Here is a 22,984-nt window from a genome sequence, read left to right as displayed (position 1 = left end):
ATAACATAGGAACAGTTGGCTATCACGTTAACAAAGTACAAACGTATGTATGTAAAGTCCAAAATGAGCAAGGTGCTTGACGGTGAACCACTGGAGGCATCGCCCGCGACGTCAGACAACAGGCAGGGTTTCCACTGTCACCCTCGCTGTGTGACAGGGCTCTGCGTGGCCTCTGCCATCACAAGAGAAAGAAATAGGAGGCATAGAAGGGGCAGAAAGAGGCTGCCCTGTCATGACGGGGGGGGGGGGGGGGGGTGGGGGGCTGGATGCCATGGAAACAAGATTGAAGGGCCCCCACCGCGTTGTGGTCTGGTTCTCTCTGGTTGTCCGTCCCTCTGCCCTGCTGTTCTCTACCCAGCAAACTCGTCCTCCAGGATGCAGACCAGATGTCCACTTCTCCAAGAGGCGCTCTCCTCCTGTTTGCAAAGCCCGCTGTCCCTCCTTCTGGGCTGTCACTGGACCAAAATTCCCTGGGCGTCTTCACCTCCCTGCGCCCACCCTGAGCAGGCAGTTACAGGGTCTCATGTCTTTGAGCTCCTGGGATGTGCATCCTCTGTCCCGTGTGCTCCCGATAAGGCGAATGCCATTGCCCAGTGCACGGCCAACCTGGCAGCTGGGAGCTCTGTTTCCCCATCAGTGTGGCACGTAGTAGGTGCTCAGTAAACATCATTGAGGGGAGACTGCCCCCCTCCCCTCCCACCCCCGCTCCTCAGGCCGGTGCCACCTTCTCCAGGTGCAGCCTTGCCCTGCCTCCCACGTGGGGCTCTGCAGACCAGCCGTTCCTCTCCTGAGACCAGGTCCCATCTGTGTGCCCACGTGCAGGCGGGGGAGGCCCCTTTCCTAAGGACCCCGCCCCCCATCAAGGGGATTCCAGTCCCATAGCCAAGAGACCTTCCTCACCCCTGGTCCTCTGCCTCCTCCTCTTCGTTTTCCCACCTGCTCTTTCTGCACGCCGTCCAGTGAGCCCTGCTTCTGGGGCTCCTCTACCCCTTTGTGTTCAGAGTGTTGCCTGGAAAGTGACCCGCCTTCCTGACGGCCCAGGCGTCAGACGCAGCATCCGGTGGTGGGGGGAGCGTTTGCTTTACCAAACATACTGAAATTTTTTGTTTGTTTTTAAAGCAGGGAGAATTAATCTTTAGATATTCTTCTTTTTTTGGCCGTGCCTCGCAGCTTGCGGGATCTTAGTTCCCCGACCCGGGATCAAACCCGTGCCCCCTGCAGTGGAAGTATGGAGTCCTAACCACTGGACCACCAGGGAATTCCACATATTTCTTCTTTTGATACCTAAGAACTTTACAATCTAGTACTGAGACTATTGGCTCTTGACCTGGGTCCAAGAAGGTACACTGACCTTTGAAGTTCGCCCTGGACGCTTTTTCAACTGCCTTGTAGATATACTTTGTTTTAACAGCTCCCGATGTAGTAAGATTGTTCGGGGTTGAAATATGCCCCACCCTTGCCCTGGTGCCATCCCTCAGCACTCGGGAGGCTAGTGTGAAAGGAAATACAGGGTTTCCACTGGGGATACGATTTCCCGGCCGTTGGCCTTGACCGTGTCCTCTTAAATTCCTCATAAAAATCGCATGCCAGCCCAGAGAGTACCCTGGAATGATCTGTGGGGAACCGATCGAATGAACTATATATTCCAGCCCAGGCCAAAATGATCTGCAGTTTGAAGCCAGAGCAGAGCATAATGCAGCACAGGTTAATAGATCAGTGAAAACTGTTTTGTCAGCTCACAAAAAGGTGAGAGAACTAAGTTTTTATAATAAATAGTTCTGCTGAGCAAACAATACCTGTGGTTATTACGCACTTTGGAAAATAAATGATTTTAGACTAATGTCAGGCTCCAGATCCTGACGTGGTAGTTGAGCCTGCGAAATGAAAAGAATGAAAAACCCCTCGGAGTCTTGTTGACGGTCCTGCTGTGAAAGCACATGCCGTTTAATTCATCGCTGTACTTTTCAGATAACGTTTATAGTTGCAGTATTAACCTCTGGGCACTTTCATGTTACCTATTGAGGGCAGCTGTCTGGTAGGAGTCGTGTTGTTGAGGGGCGGGTGCGGGCAGCAGTTTGGCGAGAAGTGGGTCGTACAGGCCCGGTGGCAGACGGGTTCTAAAATGCAGCCAGCACCGGCGGGTCGGCCAGCACCAAGGGCTGCGCTTCCCGTCTCCAGAAGCCCTGATCACATTTCAGTACCCAGCCAGTTGTATTTTTCTCTCACCTTTTAAAACGCGTGCCCCTTGGGAAAATGAATCACGAGCCTACAGACTTTTAAAATGATCATCTGAACTTTTCCTCACCCACTGCATCCCTGCTTCCTTCCACTGCCTCCTTCTGTGGCTCCTGGTCCCATCCGTGAAGGGGAACTGCAGCCCCTCGGGGCCCCGCTGTCGCCAGGGTACCTGGTGTTGAACTGCCCGACTCTGTAACAGCAGGGCTCAGTGTTGGCATTATCGGCTGAAAGCTCTGGAAATATGAGACTTGCTCTCGTAATGAAAGGTAAGGGCCGCACTTGTTATCACATTCAATATTTTGGTCAGCTTAGCAGTTGCTTAGTAACCAAAGTTAAACTGATGAGAAGATGGAAAAACTTGAAATTCATTCCCAGGGATTGCCTCAGACTGCCAAGAAGACACCTTCCTGTTTAAATGTGACTAATTTTTAATAAGTGACATGACATCTTTTGGAAATGATACATTGTTTTCTGGATATTAAGCATTCTAATGACCATCCGAAACCATTCACCTGAGGAGGCGCTCAAGCCCACCCAGGCCCCCTAAATCTGGCCAGATCTGGACACCACTTCCCAGACCCGGCAGGTCCCAGCTTTGCCAATCTAGCCTCTAGGTGAAGCCAGACCCCTGGGAATCCCTCTCTTTTTTAGCCCAGGCCTGTGTCTGACCCTGTCCTGGCCCCATGGCCAATGGCCGTGGCCAGGCAAGGAGTGAGGAGTGGATGAAAACAGGGGAGGGTGGGCCACATCTCTACCCCTTATCTCCAGAGCAGAGGTTGGGGAGTTGTACCAGGGAGATCCCCTGCTCCTAATGCTGAAAACTGAAGGTGAAGCTCTGGCCAGAGGACTTTTCTGGCGGAGGGGAGCTATCAGTGACTACTCTGGGGGCCTGGGGTCATCCCCTGCCTTTCCTTCTTCACTCAGCAAAAGACACTGAACACTGCTGTGTGCCTTCAATTCATCCTGAGAGACACCCAGCGGGGCTGCCTCTCTGTCCTCCCTCCTCCCCCCATAAACACTGCCAAGAAGAGTAGCTGGTACCCCCGGGGGAAACAGCAAAGCTCCAGAGGAGAACACCCCTCTCTGGAAGACAGACCCCCAAACCCATCAGTGTATGTGATCTGAAGACAGACAGATGGGCCCCACGTACAAAATAAGCATGAGAAATACACTCGAGGAAACATAAAGCAAAACCAAGGAATAATTTAATAATGAACGGAGTGGGAATGACAGGTATCAAGAACAGAATAACTAAACTAAGGAAGCAGAGAGAAGAGATGGATCACAGGTTGAGCACAGCTACAGGGGGGTCAAGTTGAAGAACCGTCCAGAAGGAGCAGGAAAGGATCAGGACGTAGCAAATGTAAGGAAAAGCTGGACGACGTGGAGGACGGAAGTAGACGGGCCAACAGTAGCCAGATAATAGGAGACCCAAACCAAGCAGAAGAAATATCTGAAAGACGAAGATAAATTAGCCAGAATTAAAGACGAAAGGGATCATGAAGGACCCAACAGGAGAGATTGGGAAAACCCTCCCTGAGACCCCATGCTCGGGATCTCTGCTCCCCCAGCCCAGGCCGTTCCCCTGGCCACCTGCTGGGTCCTGCAGCCGCCAGCTCCCCGATGTGCTCCAGAGAGAAGGAAGATGGGGTGCCTGGAGGTCTTGTTTCAGATGCTCAGCAGCCAAGAGGGGGCGCTTCTGTCCCCCTCTGTAAACGCGGCACCGGTGGGCTGTGCAGGAGCCACGTCTGCCTGTGCCTTTCCCATGGCCCCTGCCAGGGCCAGGGAGCTTGTGGGTGTCGGAAAACATTCATGGACCAAGGGAGAGAGTGCTCGGATGATGCCAGCAGCCGGCGGGCTGGGCGGGTGGCCGTGTAGATCTGGACTTTGTAAATACGTAGTGAATAACTGTTTGATTAAAGTTCAAAACTGCATTTAAAAGTTGTGACTTGCCTTAAAAGAGAAGTTTGTTAACTTTTTATTGCCCTTCATACGCAATGAAATTTGCACTCCATCAGCAGGTTGTCAAGAAAGCTTTCTGTCCTGGCCGCCGTCAGGTCCCCTTTTCTGTCACGTGAAGACCAAGCACTTTCAGTGATGGTTTTACCCTCTGGAGTCAGGGCAGTTTCTCTCTGAGATCTTGGAGGTTTCTATTTGCCATGGTGCATTGAGATGTTTTGTAGTTGAAGCCGCCCCCGGCCCCCAGGCCCAGTTTGGGTGTTTGTCTTAGAGACACTGCCTGCTTCACGAAGTTGTCCTAAAAAGAGCTTCGTTTAACTAGGCCACTTGATGAGTTGTGTCAGACGTTTCTCGGACGAGTCTGAAAGCAGGACACTACTTCAAACAGATACGACGATCGGTGAACCTGATCACGAGGCATCTGTTACCCCGTTTGGGCTGCTGGGAGTTGATGAGATTGCCTTGAATCGCAGGGCGCCGTGAAGGCTGGAAAAGCCTCGGGGCCAGAGGAGCGAACACACGATGCAGCAAATGGCAAGACCAGACCGGCCAGGGCCTGGGTAGTTTGTCCCACTCTATATGAAGGGTGGATGGCTAAGACCAGAGAAGTAGGTTTGGGGGACAGAAGAACCCTGGAATCGGCCTGTCCGAGTGCCCCAACCTGTCCCAGGGAGTAGACTGGCCGACTGGCCCGTTGCTGGCAGAACAGGCTGCATTCAGGACCCTGGCCTCCAGCTTGATGCCAGGCCCTGCGCCGGCAGGGATGAGGGTGAAAGAGACACACCCTGGCGTGGAGGGGGAGCTGTGCCACCTCCTGAGATGGAGCCCCTGGCAGGGTTGGAGGAGGGCTGGGGGAGGGGTGGAAGTAGGGGATGAGGGTCCCAGGAGTGGAGGGTGATGGGGCAGACGGCACACGTCCAGGCTGTGTAGGGCCCCCACGTGGTGGGAGCTGCCTGAGCACAGGGCCGCGGGGGTGGGAGGGGGGCAGGAGCCTCGGCCCAGAAGGGCAGCCAGGGGGGTCCAGCAGGCAGAGAGGCTGGCGGGGAGGGGTGGAGCTCAGTCCTGCAGGCGGCAGAGCCAGCTCAGGTCCCCCCACCGTGGGGCGTGGAATGAGGCGGCCCCAGCAGGAGGGGGCCCACACGCCCACTCCTGGCCTGCAGCTGTAACATTCCCCCGCCTCTTCCATGGGTGGGCTGAACCTTTCTTGGGCAGCAGTCTCGGCCGTGGGCTCCTAATCACAGGGGCCGTCATCGGGACTCGTCTGGGGCAGTGACTTCCCTGGGCGTTCTGTTCAAACCTGCCACAGACTTTTGGAACTGACCTTCTCGGCAGAACTCTGAGCATTCCTCTCTCTCTCATGCTGTTGTGTGTTGGAAGCATGTATGTGCCTTCAAATTACTCAAGAAAGTACTTTCAGAGCAGAAAAAAAGAGAAAGAACAAACAACACCTGGAAACCCCCTGTGTGTGAGCAGGCTGAGGGAGGATGACGGTGACCCAGGTGGTTTTATAGCACAGACTGCAGAGCCCCTCAGCCTCCTCCCGCCTCCCCCACCTGCTCGTGGTTCTCTTGGTCCTAGCAAACTTCTACTCATCCTTCAAAACCCAGTTCACACATCACCTCCTCTGAAACCTTCCTGATTCCCTCCCCCAAGGAGAATTCATCTCTGCCGCCTCTGTTTTTCCAGAGCATTCTATTCAGGGTTCTGTTCGCTTTCTTGGCAGGAGGCACTGTCTCCCCAAAGAGACCGGGCGCCCCTCAAGGGCAGGTGGGCTCTCCCACCGATGCAAGCCCACCTCCTCCCAATGGGTGGCAGAGTCCCCTTCTGCATGGCCCCTCTCCCCCGACACTGACCTGCGTGCCTGTGGGTCATGCTGCCGAGTTGGAACCGCGGTGGCCCCTGAGCCTCCCTCGCCACTGACTAACCTGCTGTCTCCCTCTCACCTCCCCAGGGCCGACGAAATTGAAATGATCATGACGGACCTTGAAAGAGCAAACCAGGTAGGACATTTGATGGCTTCAGGCGTGAAATCACAAGAGCGTAGCCCTTTCTGTTCTCTCAGAAAAGGCTTCTCTAAGTTAGGAGGCCAGTTAGTCTTGTACCTTTCACATATAGCTGTCGACGTTGACGCTTTTTCTGATGTCATGAGAAATACGTGAAAAGTCCCATGCGTGATTTCCTTGGGAAAGTCTCTGACGTGGTCCCAGCATCCCAGACATCCTGTGGCGATGCTTTTTCTTTTCCTTAATCCGTCTCTTAAATCTCCGCTCTGTTCCCGTGACAGCCGTTTTGCCATAGAGTTTATACCAGTGCGTTACCCTGTAGCAAAGTCTGTGTCTCCACCTTCTAATGGGATGAAGCCACTTGCTCTGGAGAGGGCTGCCAGCTGACAGCCCCTCTTGGCTGATACTTAGTTGTCACAATGCTTTGCGCAAAGTACCCCCAGCACTGTGTCCGGCGCAGAACAGGCACACGGTATCCAGTGGCTCTAAGCACTCAGCTGCCTGGGAAATTTGGCCACCCTGCAGAGCCCCGCCCTTCCCCAGGGACTCTGCAAAACAGGAGAACATTTTGCTTCAGCATATAGTGCTACTGCTTTGAAAAGAGAGGGGTCTCTCGTTTTAGTTTATTTATTTGCAGGGAGAAGCAGCCAGAGCTGGGTTATGTGTCTCAGCCGCAGAAGGCCAGGGGCAGTGGTGGCCTCTCCCCACTCAGTTTTACAGCTGGGTCGCTCCAGGCACGTGGAAGCTTAGCGGTTTGCCTCGGGTGGCCCCACGGGATGAAAATCTTTCTCGGATCCGTGGTCTCAGCTCTCCACCCTGTGAGGGTCCCACAGGGTGCCTGTCCCCCTGACTGGCATTGCTAACCCGGACCTTGGCAGACACTCAGCAAAGAGCGTCCCTGTGCATTCTTTGGCCCATGAAAATATCCTGAAGTCTGATTAAAATATGAAAGTCAGTGTATGCATAAGAATGATCATGGAACGTGTGGATTCCTTTCTTCTTTAAGGAAGACTTTGTGTGTTCGGTGTTGCACACTCAGACTCACCCCTGAGTATCCTGGGCCTGGTCCATGGGGGTTGCTCAGTAGAGACGCGTGGACTGCATCACCTGAGGTAGCATCTTTGTGTAGTAGCTATGCTGGTCATGGTGAGAAGAGCTGACCGTTGTTGAGTAACTTATTTTGTACCGAACTTCACAAGAACCGAGTCATTTAAACCTCACTGTTTTCCACCAAGGTCAGTGTAGTTATGACTCCCATCTCACAGATGAGGAAACTGAGGTCAGTGGCCGGTCAATTGCAGAGCCAGGCCTGGCACCTGTGCTGTTCACCACACTCGGAAACAAGGATAGAGCCTGGGGGCTCACTTGGCCTTTCTTTATTTCCCAAATACACCCATTCAGCTCCTTGCCCTAAAGCACTACTTCTGCTTCACCTCACAGAGGTGCCTAAGCATTTATTTGCCTTAATTTGCTAAACTAATTTACTTTGGCCCCTTTGTTCTTACTCAAGTAGCACTGCTGGACTTTGCAGAAACCTTATTGGTTAACCTTCCCTGTCACGGGATTATCATTTGCATTTCTCAGTTTCCACTCACCCACTCTCTCCCTCCCTCCAGGCCCATCCTGGGCCTGCTTCCCCTTTTGGTGGCACTTTGGGGTAAGCTCTAGTTTGTTAGACAGGTGAGCTGACTGTGCATATCAAGTGCTCAGGCTCTAGTTAGTCCCCAGGTACTAGGACGTTTGGCACAGTTGATGTGCTTCTCAAAGTGCTGAAGGCCACTGGGTGGATCCGGGTCCTCGGAGACACCAGACAGGACCCTGGAGAAAGGTGCCGCCTCCACGGTGACAGTTGGTTCAGGTCCGCACTCGGTACTTCCTGGCCATAGATGGCCTTGGACAAGTCTCTCCACTGCTTACATTTCTTTTAAAAAAGGAAAAGAGAGAGATGAACTTTGCAGACATTATGCTAAGGAAAATTAAGCTGGTCACAAAAAAACAGACTGTGTGATTCCACCTACATGAAATCCCTAGGGTCATTGAATTCATAGAGACAGAGAGTAGTAGAAGGGTAGGTGGGGGAGACTTCCCTTCCCTGGTGGCGCAGTGGTTGGGAGGCTGCCTGCCAATGCAGGGGATGCGGGTTCGAGCCCTGGTCCGGGCGGATCCCACATGCTGCAGAGCAACTAAGCCTGTGCGTCACAACTACTGAGCCCATACACCACAACTACTGAAGCGTTTAATGGGGACAGAGTTTCAGTTTTGCAAGATGAAAATTTCTAGAGATGGTTGCCCGACAATGCAAACATACTTAACACTACTTTAAAATGTATACTTAAAAATGGTTAAGATGGTATATTTTATGTGACTGTATTTTACAGTTCAATTTTTTTTAATTTAAAAAAATTGTTTATGTACGAGAGAAAGGGAGGGAGGAAATGATAAGTAGTACAGGCAGACCTCGGAGAGATTTCAGGTTACGGACCACCGCAACAGAGCGGGTATCGGAATGGGAGTCACACAAATTTTTTGGCTTCCCAGTTCATATACAAGTTAAGTTTATGCTACACTGTAGTCTCTTAAGTGTGCAATAGCATTACATCTAAACAAACAATGCACATACCTTAACTTTAAAATAATGCTGTTGGAAAAATAGCGCCAGTGGACTTGCTCGACACAGGGTTGCCACAAACCTTCAGTTAGTAAAAAGCACAATAAAGTGAAGCGCAGTAAAACGAGGTCTGCTTGTACTTCCTTCACAAGATTGTTTTGCGGATTAGAGGTAAAACACCTGTAAGTGGGTGCTTAAATGCATGCTCCGTAGTTGCTAAGGAAACCTGGGTTCGCAGGGAGAATTCTGAAGTCCTGCCCAGGAAGGTACCAGCACAGTGGAGGTGGGGAGAGGTATAGGAGAGTCTCACCAGCCACTCAGGCTACATTTATAGAAATAGTCTCTGGAGTGAAGGGGGCGGTGATTCTGCAGCCGGCTGTAGCAGTTAGTCCATGCCCAGGGAATTATCGCTTGTCCTGGAAAACCACACACACTAGAAGGAAACCAGGCACATGGAATGCATTCAGGCTCCACTCCATGGCCAGGACGGGGAAGGGACCCTCACACGAAAGAAACAAGGAGGTCTGGGGACATCCCTATTCTTTGGGGAGCAGGGAAAGAAGACAGAAAGACTTGACACATCAGGAACTTGGGATGTTAAGAGATTAGAAAGGGGAAGGCCTAGGGCAGCGGTTGTGGATTCTGGCCTTGCAGCTGTCCAGGGCTGGCCAGGGAAGGGGTCGGGCTTTTTCACGGCCAAGTGCAGAGGCTGATGGGAGGGAACTCCCTCCCGATGCGGAGGTGCCTGGAACTGCCCCCGAAGGGAGTGAGCTCCCCGTCACCAGAGCTGTGCAGGCAGATGCGGGCCAGCCCTCGCTGAGAGTATGAGGTAGAGGATCAGACACAGAGCAGACAGAAAGAGGGGCTGACTCGATGACTCAACGGGTCAACAAGGATGACTCGATGAGGACAAAAACTCCCCGGGGGGACAGGGAGGAGGGCAGCGTCCAGGCAGGCGAGGAAGGGCCTATACGGAAGGGCGCCGTGAGCTCTGGGGGTTCCAGGCTGTTCCGTAAAGCCCCTGCGGAAAGGTGGGCCCAGAGGAGGGGGTCTAGCCAGGTGTAGGGAGGGCCTCATCCTGAGAACAGTGGAGAATCACGGGCGGGAGTGAGACGTCAGATTTGAGTTCTAGAAGGATCGCTCTGGCTAAACATCCAGAGAACGGAGGGGAGTGAAAAGACTGGAAGCCAGGAGAGCAGTAAGCAGCTGTGGTGATGTGTCAGGGCAGGGATGATGCGGGGCCCCGTGGCGATTAGGCGGAGGCGGGCCGGGCCGGAGGAGGGGTACCGGGGCGGGCGCAGCCAGACATCTGGTTCCATGCCTCTCCCATCAGGGGAGAGCCCCGGGCGGAGCAATTTACTAGTTCACTGGCATATAACATTATTTTTGCACTGGTTTATAGTCAAAACGTTCTACTGAGACCTGAAGCTCTTATTTTATCGCTGAAGTACTTGTGTTTCTAGTGAGGAGAAGTGGAAGAGAGTCTGACTGGTGACGGGCAGTTAGGGCTGGCTCTCACTTACACCTCTTTGTCCAACTTGGAGGTGCTTGTATTAATACTGTCTTAATTGGTGACAGTAAAGGTTCAGAGCTTTTGGGGCAGGAGGGGGTAGGGAAATTTGCTCTTATGGCTTTTCTGAAATCGTGACTCAGCAGTCTGTGGGCTGTAACAATCTGCGTTTATGCAGGTGGTGTGACGCTGGGGTAGGTCCAGCTTTCAGCCTGGCCGACCCGAGCAAAGAAATCCAAATCAGTATCCATCGAGTCCCCCAGAAACACAGGCAGGGGGTCCAAATGGGACTCCGGCCACCAGCACGGGGCCAGCTTGGGATGTGTGGCAGTAACTCTCTCAGTGGACCTTTCTGACCTCTATCCTGCAGCATCACTGAAGCGGGTCCACCTCTGGGCCCTAGCTGTCCTCCGCAGTCGAGTGTGGGTGTTGATCTGGAAGGGTGACCGGAAGTTAGCTGTGCACTTGCCACAGCGATGGCATCTGTTCCCTTGGAAGGTCGCTTGCTCCCCTTTTCTCTCCCCCCAGAGTCCGGGGCCTTGAGGGGAGTGGGTTGAGGAGTCATCCCCGAGGAGAGCTTGCCTTCTCCTGGAAATGGTCCAAATGTGTTATTTGTCCTTGAGGACTACGGTGGCCAGAAGAACGGCCCCCAGCGAGGTCCACATCCCAATCTCCACAACCTGTGAATAGGTCCACTTATCTGCAGAGCACAGTTAAGGCTGTTAATCTGCTGACCTTGAGATGGGAGGGTGCCTGGGGTTATGCAGGTGGGCCCTCCAGAATCGCCAGGGTCCTTAGGTGCAGAGAGGGCGACAGAAGAGTCAGAGTGATGGGGTGTGAGAAGGGTTTGACTGACCACTGTGGGCTCTGAAGGTTGTGAGGAAGGGGATCACAAGCCGAGGAATGCGGGCAGCCTCTAGGAGCTGAAAACAGCCAGAAAACAGAAAACAGATCCTGCCCCGGAGCCTCAAGAAGGGACCAGCCCTGCAGCACCTTGATCTTACCCCAGTGAGACCCACAGCGGACGCCTGACCTCAGAACTGTGACGTAATAAGCTGGTCTTGTTTGACTCCACTGAATCTGTGGTAGTTTGCTCCAGCAGCCTTGGGAAGTTACTGCAGGAGGGACAGACTGCCAGCAGACCCGTGTGCCCAGCCACGGCCTGTCTCCCTGGGGGCACTGCCCTTGGCCAGCTCACATGGCTGCTGTGTCACTATAGGGACATTGCTCATCTCTGGTGTCCCCAGAGCTGGGTTTTCATGGCCACACATATAAAAGGGACAAGAGACAAAGCCTAGGGCCAGGTTGGGCAGAAGGCTGGATCAGAGACCCCCCCTGCCTCCACCACCACCATATAAAACCAGGGGACTCGAAGCCACACCTTAAATGGGTAAACTGGGGAATGCCTGCCCGACAGGGGAGGTGGTGAGGATTCCCTCACATCCCAGCCTTGGTGCTGGGGGAGAAGGAGACACACACCCCAAGGGAACCCCTGAGCACAGCCCCCTTTCCCTGGGCCCGGGGCCCGCGTTGCACGCTGGGCTGTGATTGGCCTCCCCAGCCGTCCCCTGCGGGCTGCAGCCGCCCGAGCCTCTGCCTTTGCCCCCTCTGTCTGCCCCACCGGGCCGCGCTTCTCCACATTTTATGACTTCCTGGTGACAGCAGAAGGAAGCTGGAGTTTAACCTGAAGATCAGCTACAGTCTTTAGTAATTTTCCCCTAAAAATTTTAAGATTTTAAATTTTAAAATTTTTCCTCGGGACTTCCCTGGTGGCGCAGTGGTTAAGAATCCGCCTGCCAATGCTGGGGACACAAGTTCAAGCCCTGGTCCAGGAAGATCCCACATGCCACGGAGCAGCTAAGCCCGTGAGCCACAACTACTGAAGCACGCGTGCCTAGAGCTCATGCTCCGCAACAAGAGAAGCCACTGCAATGAGAAGCCCACGCACCGCAACGAAGAGTAGCCCCAGCTCGCCACAACTAGAGAAAGCCCGCGCGCAGCAACGAAGACCCAACGCAGCCAAAAATAAATAAACTTAAAAAAAAAGTTTTTCCTCATTTTAAGATAAGGAGGACTTCCCTTGTGGCACAGTGGTTAAGAATCCGCCTGCCGAGGCAGGGGACATGGGTTCGAACCCTGGTCCGGGAAGATCCCACATGCTGCAGAGCAACTAAGCCCGTGCGCCACAACTACCGAGCCTGCGCTCTAGAGCCCACAAGCCACAACTACTGAGCCCGTGTGCCACAACTACTGAAGCCCGCGCATCTAGAGCCCGTGCTCCACAAGAGAAGCCACCGCAATGAGAAGCCCGTGCACCGCAACAAAGAGTAGCCCCCGCTCACCGCAACTAGAGAAAGCCCGTGCGCAGCAACGAAGACCCAATGCAGCCAAAAATAAATAAATAAAAAATAAATAATTTTAAAAAAAAAAAGATAAGGAAAGAATCGTGGCCACCTGAGGCAGCACACACCAGGGCCCAAAATAATAATAATAATTCTTCACTGGGCGCCTGTCACCACGTGGTGGCACTGCTAGGCACCTGGCTTGTGTTATCTCACTGGTCCCCAGTTGTCCTACAGGGCAGCCCTTTCTATCTTTCTGGTTGGAGTTACCACCAAAATGCAAAGCAGTGCCCTCATTCATTCACGTGCCCTCTCCTTTACTTTCCCTTGCGCTTCCAGCACTTACCCTCACTTCTCAGAAAAGGACAGAAAGTAAGAAACAGCCAGCAAATCTCTCAGGAGGGCAGCTCAGGCTTGGCCAGGCTCTCTTCTCACCGTGGGGTGGCCGCTGAGTCACACCCACGATGCCGCCAGCTGCCCACCGGGGTGCTGGCCTCGGTCCCCAGGCTCTGCCTCTGCAGGGACAGGGGAGGAGGAGTCCCGTCAGTGGAAACGGGGAGCTGGGTGTCTCATGGCAGCCACGGCCCCGTGTCTGGGCGTCCAGATCAGAAACCGGCACCAGAGCTTGCCCCCTCCCCCCCGTTGATGCCAGTTCTAGAAACACAACTTCATCTGGTCGGACTGTGGTCGTGGGGAAGATAGGAAACCCTGGCAGCAAGTGAGATCACAGAGCCAACCCAGCACAGCACCCTTTTCCTTCCGCCTCAGCCGCCAGCGGCTGGGCTGCATTTACAGCGCAGAGACTCACTCACCCCAGCAGCTCCCGGCGTCCAGTACCCGCTCCCTCCTTCAGCAGCTCTTAGGCCCATTTTGACTTTCAGTTGTTCTGCTTTGCACACATTTAGCGGCACAAACCACCTCAACTCATTTCGTTTTGATTTGTTTTGTTTTTGATGTACTCAGGCTATAAATCCTGAATAAATAATAAAAATCCTAAACAATCAAAAAGTTACAGTGTGGGACTTCCCTGGTGGCACAGTGGTTAAGACTCCACGCTCCCAACGCAGGGGGCCGGGGTTCGATCCCTGGCCAGGGAACTAGATCCCACGTGCCGCAACTAAGAGTTTGCATGCCACAACTGAGGAGCCCACCTGCCGCAACTAAGACCTGCCACAACCTAATTAATTAATGAGTTAATTAATTGATTTTTTAAAAAAAGAGTTGCAGTGAAGCAGCCAAGTCAAGTCAAACGTGATAAGAGGCTGTGACCACCGAGGATAGGCCCCAGTTTCATGACTGTACATGAACTTGGAAACTGAACAAAGTGCGGAAGCTCTGGAGAAATTATGAAAACCGAGGGTGAAATCATCCACAACTAAGATCCCTTATTCTGTGAGCCCTCGGCCTTTGATGGGACAGCACTCTGCTCCCAACAGCGAAATGCCCACGTGAGATCCTGGCCGCGAAGCCCCTGCCCGGGCTGCCCCAGCTCTGGTGCTTCTGGAACATTTCACAGCCAGTGTTAGCGGGCGGGGGCGGGGGGATGCTGCCTCGTTTGCTGCCACCAGAACTGCTTCTCCACTAGGCTGAGCAATGTTTTCCTTAGTCAGAAAGGCTAGAAATATGTCCAAATACACCTTCTTCCTGGCAGAGCCATGGAGGTTTTATGCCCTAGAGTATAACTGACGAGAAAGACGAGAGTGAACTTTTCAGTAACATGACTTGATTATCAGAAAAACGTGGAGTGGCTCATCTGGAAACAAACTAGGGGAAATCTTTTTCACTGAAGGGGAGAGCTTCCTGCAGTTATCGTGAACCAGAAGTCACCCCTGGCATCTTGGCCATGCCGGTCACATCACCGCCTTTCCTGACAGGGGCGCCTCTAGACGGTTTGCAGCAGAGGGTGGGAAGTGGCTGCTCGCGCACAGACAGGCCCGCCCAGGCGCCATGGGAATTAGATTGAGTGCAATTCCAAGAGCTCCTGGAGCAGCAGGGCGGGCGGCCACCAGCACCACCCCGGGCAGGAGCAGCTACTGTTAGAAATACCCTAATTTGTCCGGATGCAGAGCAGATAGGGCCGCGCCGCCGTCGTAGAACCACTTAAGGCTGCCAAACCCAGTCCTCGTACAACTAGGTGGATCGGCGAGTACCGGGCAGGCTAACTTCTTGCTTCTCTTTTCAGTTCATTCTTAGCAATTAGTAGGCACGCACTGTCACACCACAAAATAAGAAAACACACGAAATAGCCTTAGTCAGCCAGGCTTTTCTTGTTCATCTTTTCTGTGCGCAGAATGTACGTCTGGTAGAAAGAAGCAGCGATCACTCCTCAGTCCACGTGCCCAGTGTCAATTAGCTACAGCTTCCCACCCATCCTTGCGTTTCGTCTCAGTCGTTGTAAAATCAGGACAAGCCCATTAACAAAGCACTTATGAATGAGGGCGCTTCGGGGTGTTAATCCTCGCGAGGTCCCTGGGAGGGAGACGGTGTTCCCATTTTACAGATGGGAAGGTGGAGGCTTGGTGAGCTGAGTTAGGTGACCTGCTCTCATCCCTCTGGTCCCAAATGCCCAGCTCCTGCCCACTGCACCACGGTGCCCTCTTGGGAGGCGGGCACTGGAGTGACTGTTCTCGCTGACCAGTGGGAAATACCAGTTTGCTGTCCGGGGCACTGGTGTCCTTGTCCGGGAATTACAGCAAATGACAGAAGCGTCCACTCGTTCCTCTTGCAGCCTCCTCCCTGTGGGCGGCTCTGTTCGGCCTCACCCCCTCAGCAGCCCCTCGTTGGCCTGGCTGGCTGGAAATGCCAGCCTCAGCATTAGAAGACTTGGTCGGGTGAAGGGTTAAATACGTTGAAATAAGCCTGGTCCTCACAAAAGAAGTGGCATTTACACCCCGTCCGTTTATGGAAATACTTGCTGGAGGAAAACAACTGCAACATTGTGCATGTTTTTAGGAGAATGGCCAGAGTGTCTTTAATTCACTGTTTACCCGTGAGAATTACTCCCAGGAGTAATCCTGCAATAAAATCTTCTTGGGCTATGAGAATAGAAAGAAATTGAATCAAAAGACTCCATTTCCACTTGTATTTATTCAGTCTGGGAAATTCAGTGGGCCGGAGCGCTAGTATCAGCAGGGGATTCCTTGCTCCTAGCGTTAAATTACTGTCATAATCGCTCAATTATTTCTTCCTTGTACTGTTTAAAATAAAAATCCATCACATTCTCTGTTTTTTTCTAGCATTTATTAGGTTGAGTGTTTAGGAAAATCAATTATAGTCAGTCAGGCATGAATTGATGAATGTTTCTTGTAATAATTGTCAGTCGTTAAACTGAATGTACTTTCTCTTTCCACCCTTTTCACTTCCTTCAGAGGGCAGAGGTGGCTCAGAGAGAGGTGGAGACCTTGAGGGAGCAGCTCTTGTCGGCCAACCACTCTCTCCAGCTGGCCTCCCAGATCCAGAAGGCGCCAGACGTGGTGGGTAGCCCAGCCCCGCGGGGACCCCATCGCCTCGCATCCGTACCTCTGTGTGTTACAGCCGCTTTCTTCTTTGGCTTTAGAGCGTCCCTTTACGGGGGTAATGTTTGAAACAGTCCTGCTGTCTCGGTGGGGAGTGCGTGTAACAGTCTGGGGATGGAACCCAGTTGTGTCAGAGGGAAGAGCTTTACTGGTTGTGCGTCGGTGCCCAGTGGTCAGCGTGACGCCCACCCGGTGGAGAGCCCATCACCAAGAGACCATCTTCCCAGTTAGACTGGTGGGTGGACCGCTGGCAGATGGGTGGCGATCCGAGGCTGGAGGCTTGCAGAACTGCACAGGAATATTGGAGGTCTGGTCTTCTCCTGGATGTGTCCTTCCAGAGTGAAAAACAGTTCATGATGTGGGAGGAGCGGGGCAGGTAATAACACAACCCGCTCTGAGTCCGCGTGGTAGTCAGGATGTCGCCTGACGTGCAAGCATTCAAGAGGAGCCAGGCACACATCTCAGACCTTTGCCTCTTGATTTTTCTAAGACTAATGAAAATTGCTCTTAGCTGGAACTTTCCCAGCTCGATCAAGGCGGCTTTGAACTATCGGACTCCAGACTCTTTCCTTCAATGCTGTGCGGCAATACAGAGCGGCGGCATAATTAAGACCGTGGCCACTGGAGCCAAACCCCTGGGTTCCGAACCCAGCTCTGCAGTTTATCAGCTGTGTGACTTGGGGCAAGTGGCTTAACCTCCCTGAGTCTCAGTTGCATCATCCGTAAAATGGGTTTTTACAAGGGTTCTGGAAATTACCCTGAGCGAAGCCGTTAGAGCACGTCCTGCCACATAATCCGTCCTCAGCCAACCTTAGCGGTTAGTCTGACTGTGGTTGGCATCAGCACTCTGGTCCAGGGGCCCCGGTTTCAGAGCCGACTCCGTCACTAGTTCACATACAGTGATTAACTCAGGTGGTGGCACTTACGAGGCCTGAGTTTCCTGGTGTGCAGAATAAGGAGGAAGCAAGTGATCCTGAGGTCCCTGCAGCTCTGATGGCCTGTGATGGCTGAATTGCACCTGTAGCTGTCCTTTTATTTAATAAAGGGTTGGAGAGCCCTTGCTGTGTGCCGGGACCCGCAGTGGATCCTGGGAGAGCCAGGAGGGACGAGCCAGGCCCTTCCTGGAGAGAGGACAGTCCAGTGGGAGACGTGCTGCTGTAATAAGGTCACACATCAGTTTGACTACCACTACCCCACCCGAACCATGAAGCAGGGCACTGTTATTTCTTTATATAGATGAGGAAACAGAAGCTCCCTGGATGTAAACGCCTTGCCCCGGAACGCTTGGCCCCAGCGGCCAAGCCAGGACTCGGCAGGGGCCTCCGCCGCCCCAGACCGGAGCTTTTAAATTATTCCCCAGAAATGCGTCCAAAGCAAAGTTTTAGTGTGAGGACCCCATTTAAGACTGGATTTTTGTTTTCTGTCTTTAAGTTCACATTAACTAAAACATGACTTAAGTGTTTCAGGCTACAGAGAAAAGTTTTCCATTTAAGGAACCATCACAACCTTTGTACTTCATGGACTCTGCTATTAATTTTGCCTGAAATGTCCCCTTGGCTCTGTCACCGTCCCCTTGTCCAAGTTTACCTGGACTGAACCCAGCACCGGAGCCAAGGCGGGAAAAAGCCCTCGAGGATGGAATCGGTGCGGCTTCTCCTGGCCTCTGTGGTCGCTCGGGGTCCTCTAGAGAAAGCCGTGCATCGTGTGTCTGCCCGGGGCTCCTGAGCTAAATGTTTTGATTGAGAGGATTTCTGGCACCATCCTGGACTGTAGCAACCAAAACATTTCAGAGGGAAATGAATGTTTTCGCAGGTAGAGCAAGTTGTGGATCCTCGTGGTGCTTAAACACTTCAGCATCGGCTAAGTGCAGTGTTTACATGGCACCGCTTCAGTCTCCCGCGAGCCGGCCCTGCCAGGGCTCCCCTCAGGGACACATTCCCATGTAGCCTGGCAGCTCCAGCCCCAGCCCGTTGGGGAGCAAACGAGCAAGCATAGGAGACCAGGCCAGCAGCACGATGTCTGTTGGGCTTGGCTGGCAGAACTAGGCAGAGAAACAGTGGAGTCTATAGATCCAGCAAAAGCCGAAACCGGGCCATTGGGCCATTGGAATCACCAATTCTGGAAGGCGAGCCGCCACTCAGCCAGCTCCTGCTCCTCATTAGTGGCCGGGCGGGACTCTGTGCAGTTATGTCATTGCTGACTCATGATGCCACAGTCGTTAGAGGACGGTTTTATTACCTTCATTTTGTAGGTAAGCAAACAGGCTCAGAGGAGTTAAGTAATCTGCCCAAGGTCACACAGCTAGAAAATGACCGAGCTGGAATATGATCCCAAGTTTGTCCTGCTCCAAAGTCCACTCTTTACCCCTCCATCGAGCCACCCCTGCTTCATGCGCATTCAAGGAGACAGGAGGTATGCAGGCCCTTTGTCAAGTATTTACAGGCAAATGTTAGTTTGGGACTCTGGTGCACCACACCAGGCCGCCTTAAACCTAAATGCCTGTCTGTCCATCAGGTGAATATACTGGACATAGTCGGCATATGTCGGCCACTTAGTGTTGGCAGGAATAGTGGGGTGACAAGAAAGAAGGAAAACTGAGCCTCTCATTCCCTCAACCTTCCCCAGGGAGATTAGCCTAGACCCCGAGCGTTTGCCTCGTAGGCTGGGGTCCCAGCCCACCGTCACCGCACGTCAGGTTTCCCTCGTGTTGAGTGATGTTCCTGCATCTCATTCATATCTCGTGTGAAAATGGCTGCAGGGTAACAGAGATTCTTATCTGGCTTCTTCCAGCCTCCGTGTTCTGGTCTCTGTAGGAGGATTTACGTGACCCGTGATAGTTCACACAAGCGGTTTGGCAGAAGGGGGCAGACGGTTCCGAGGGACAAAGTTTAATGGGGTACTCCCTCGGCGACTTCGGTTTCTGGGTTCATTCTCCCCTTTGGAAACATGAGGAACACAGGCCCTTACCTATGAAGCCTGGAGCGTGGGCAGGTCCCCCTGGGACAGACTCTCGGGACCCCATTCTGGTGCCCACAGGGACCTGTTGTCAGACTGAGGGAAGTCAGTTTCTGTTCCTTCCTTCCAAGGCTTGTCCGAACCAGGGTCCTGACCCTGGACCCCATCAGAATGACGAGGGGGTCCTTGGGCCCTACCCCAGCCCCCTGAACCACAGCTGCCAGGGCAGGGCCCAGCCCCCAAGGGATTCGGGTGCGGCTGAGTCAAGGCCTGGACAGACACGAGGGAGCCAGTGGTCCTGGGTCCCTGAATCCACCTTTGCTTCCCTTCTCAGTAATGATCTCAAGGGCACCTGAACTGCCAGACGCCGACCCCCCTGCAGTTTTCCACGCCCCCTTTACCCCCCCCCCCCCCAACCCTACCCAGCACCTTGTGCGCCCTGTCCTACCATCTCCTTTTAGCTGGTGCCCACGGACCGACAGGCCCAGCTCCATCACCCAGGTGCGGTCCTCTCCCTCCACCCACAGCCCCTGGTCAACTCCCGGGCCCTTGTCTGTTTCTTCCTCCGTTTTCTGCTGCATCTTCATGATGGGACAACAGGATGCCCTCGTGTTGGAGATGGGAGTGAGCATGTCTGGGCTCAGAGGAGGATGCTGTTTTCTATCTTAATTCCAAGGTCTTGCTGCTTTGGGGTATATTATCTCATCTCAGCTTAGTTTATGCGAGACACAAATGGTGTTTGCTCTGTTATGAATGAGGAATCTGTGGCCCGAGTTCGTGAGTTAATTGATGTGCCCGAGGTCACAAGGTCAGCTTGGGGCCAGGCCAGGCTGGGCCCCAAGAGTTGAGCAGCCAACTGTACCCTGGGACTGCCCGTCCCCCGGTACCCATCCTGGATCTAGGGCTACACTGAGAGCTCCTGTTTTTACACAGGTTCTCTGAACCCTCGTCCCTGCTGTGATTTGCACTCGCCCATTGAAAACCCCAGATCACCTTTGGGCTTGTTTTACAGATTCTTTCCCTAAGAGCACTTTAAACAGTTGCCATGGCTGCCATCCCTCAGGTTGGAAGATTGATAAATAAGTTAAATTAGATACCGTGGCACAGCCTAAACCCACCATGAGGCCAACCTCCCTGGGTATCACTTTGATCGTGTCCCCCTGCTAAGTCCAGGCCCCTCCTGCCACCCTCCTGAGCAGTCACTTTCGGGCGCCAACATGCTCAGTCCTCTTCGAGCCGGCCTCTCAGCATTGATCACCCCTTGCTCGTGCCCTGCTCCCTGCCCCTCCCACCCCCGTGCCTGCCTGTGGGGTCCCCGCCCTGAGACAGAGCCCCTCTTCTTCCCACAAGACCCACCAGCCCGCCTACACCCCCCTCTCCCTCCTCAGGACCCCCTCTGCGTGCTCCTCTCCTGTCCTCACTGCTGGGAGGACTTGTCTGCGGTCCCTTGGCTCCTGACCTGGGTTCTGGCCAGAGTTGTCTAGGGCGGCGCTTCCTAAATTCTCTGTGGTGAAGGATGGTTTTATTTGTTTTGTTTTGTTTTGTTTTGTTTTGTTTTGTTTTGAATTTCCAATCTGTTGCAGACTGATAGTTTTACAAAAGACAATAAAAATGTCACAGCAAAGTCAGATAGCTATAAAAGTTTCTAAACACTTACTCTCAATTTCTGTGCTTGTCTCACTGTGTACCAGCCATGGTTTGTGAGTTGGCACCAGTCCGTGGAGCCCAGGCTGAACAGAACTGGTCTGGACAGCATGTGCCTCTTTAATAAGTTGGCGGGAAGATGCTCACTGGGGCCCCAGGGCCACGGGCAGATCTGCCGGAAGTCAGGGGAAGTGAAGGACTTACTTTATAACATCATACAAACCAGAGACAGAAGGGGCTCACTTCTTTGCCCACAAAAGTTCACATTCTTACATGGTAAAGGCCTTAATTTCCTGGGAGGGAGATATGAAAAATTATTTCCATGGTGACTGGCTGTCCCCAAATGTGAAAACCCTGTGACAGGCACATCATGCATGGAATAGCAGGGCCGCCCCTGCCAACTGGGGCTGTCGCTGCCACTGTTTCCGCCCCAGTATAGGCCAAGTCAAGGTGTGCGGCGGTGCACTTCCGGGGGCAAGGGGATGACAGCGAGGGTGGTGGCGTTCTACACTGCGGTGTGAGCCGTCCCCAGGTCGCTGCTGTCATAGGGACCTTGCAGTCCTGCCCTTCATGTCCCCCTCAGTCATGCCCAGAAGTGCTCCGCCTGGCAGACAAGCTTCCAGAACCATTCAGGAGCTATGATTACTTCTAAAACTTGAGAAGAGTACTGCTTTCATCCTTGGGAAGTGGAAATATGAATTTGACTTTAAAAAAAAATACCTTTTCCCTGTTTTGCATTTTTTTCCAAAATGAGCACATCTGAGGGGTGGGGAGTAAGTTTTTTAAAACAGCAATTATCAAAAGAATTCCTGCGCAAAGGAACCCCAAATATGCACCTTCCACATCTTTTAACTCTTTTTTTAAAAATGCTAACTCCGAGAATCAATTTGTCAAACAGTATCTCGGCTTCTAGATAACAGAGTAATGAATCATAAGGACATTGCATCTCATTCTTGTGGTAAAAAATCCGAATGCTTTGGAACATTCCAGGAGCTGTCCTCAGAAGCTTCCCCTCTGGCGTCCCCAGCCATCAGCAAGGCCCTTTCCATCACCTCCTTCAGGTCTCTGCTCAGATGTCACCATCTCAATGCGGTTTTTCCTGACCACATTATTAAAAGCCCCAGCTGCCCCTTCCCTGCTTCAGTTTTTCCGTGGCATTTATCATCATCCGACACACTCTCTGCTACTAATAAGCATATTTAAGGCATCTCATCCCTGCCCCATCCCACTGGACCAGAAGCCCTGTGAGGACAGGGACTTCTGTCCTTCTGTCCCCTGCTGTGTGCCTGCTACATGGCGGGTACTCAGTACATGCTTGTCGAACAGACGAATCCAGGTGGCAGCTCCCCGTGCAGATGAGAAGGTGAGGGGGGAGGGCGACGGGCAGGTGCGGTCCAAGCAGAGGCAGGACGCGATGCCGTATCATCCGCATCACCAACCAAATCCTTCCCGCTGCCTGCTTTTTGCCTCGGTTGCCAGCACCAATCACCCCAAGCGCCCGTCCGAAGCCAGTGCGGTTTTGTCATCTCCTTTCTCCTCCGCAGGAGCAGGCCATAGAGGTCCTCACCCGCTCCAGCCTGGAAGTTGAGTTGGCCGCCAAAGAGCGGGAGATCGCGCAGCTGGTGGAGGACGTGCAGAGACTCCAGGCCAGCCTCACCAAGCTGCGCGAGAACTCGGCCAGCCAGATCTCCCAGCTCGAGCAGCAGCTGAGTGCCAAGAACAGCACCCTCAAAGTAAGGGCGCCGGGGGCCCCAGGGGCCGGGGGAGGGCCGCACGTGCACACGTGGCCCCGGAAGGAGCCCGGGCTCAGCACGGGGGGTCTGGCTCCCCACCGACACCCCAAGCTCTTCAGCGGGGCACTTCGGCCCCCAGCGTAGTGACCACGGCAGGAGGTCTCGCCTCAAAGCCAACTCATTTGCCCCGCCGCAGCCATTGCACAAATGTATCTCGTTTTTGTCGTCTGCAAAGGTCATGGTTAAAACTCCTTCTCTTTTGAAAGCAAAAGTGACTGTTGGGGTTTTATCTCAGCTGAGCTCCAGCCATCAGCCAAGTCTTTCCCTCCAGTGAGACCAGTATAAGGAGGCGTGAGGTTCCCCTGGACACATCACTCAGAAGCTCCATCAGGGCTCTTGTCTGGAGAACACCTTGTCCTGATTGACAGCAGGCATGGCAGCCTTGACCTCTGTGAGGCAGCCGGAATCAGAGTCCTG

At 53.3% G+C, this 22,984-nt stretch overlaps 1 protein-coding gene across 9 annotated transcripts in view; it reads left to right on the top strand.

The window, feature by feature from the left end:
• Nucleotides 1–22,984, top strand: part of CUX1 (cut like homeobox 1) — a 371,808-nt gene that overhangs the window by 266,254 nt on the left and 82,570 nt on the right. For 7 of the 9 annotated variants that reach the window (XM_059898030.1, XM_059898029.1, XM_059898024.1 and 4 more), the window contains exons 9-11: nt 6,149–6,197; nt 16,029–16,133; nt 22,319–22,507. In XM_059898030.1, the coding sequence (XP_059754013.1) occupies nt 6,149–6,197; nt 16,029–16,133; nt 22,319–22,507 (343 nt within the window). The remainder of the gene's footprint in view (nt 1–6,148; nt 6,198–16,028; nt 16,134–22,318; nt 22,508–22,984) is intronic. The other 2 variants (XM_059898031.1, XM_059898023.1) reach the window with 1 other exon arrangement.

This window comes from Balaenoptera ricei, chromosome 15 (assembly GCF_028023285.1).
Source record: "Balaenoptera ricei isolate mBalRic1 chromosome 15, mBalRic1.hap2, whole genome shotgun sequence".
Taxonomy (NCBI): Eukaryota; Metazoa; Chordata; class Mammalia; order Artiodactyla; family Balaenopteridae; genus Balaenoptera; species Balaenoptera ricei.
The sequence above is the reverse complement of the archived record's forward strand: the minus strand, read 5'-3'. Positions and strand labels throughout refer to the sequence as shown.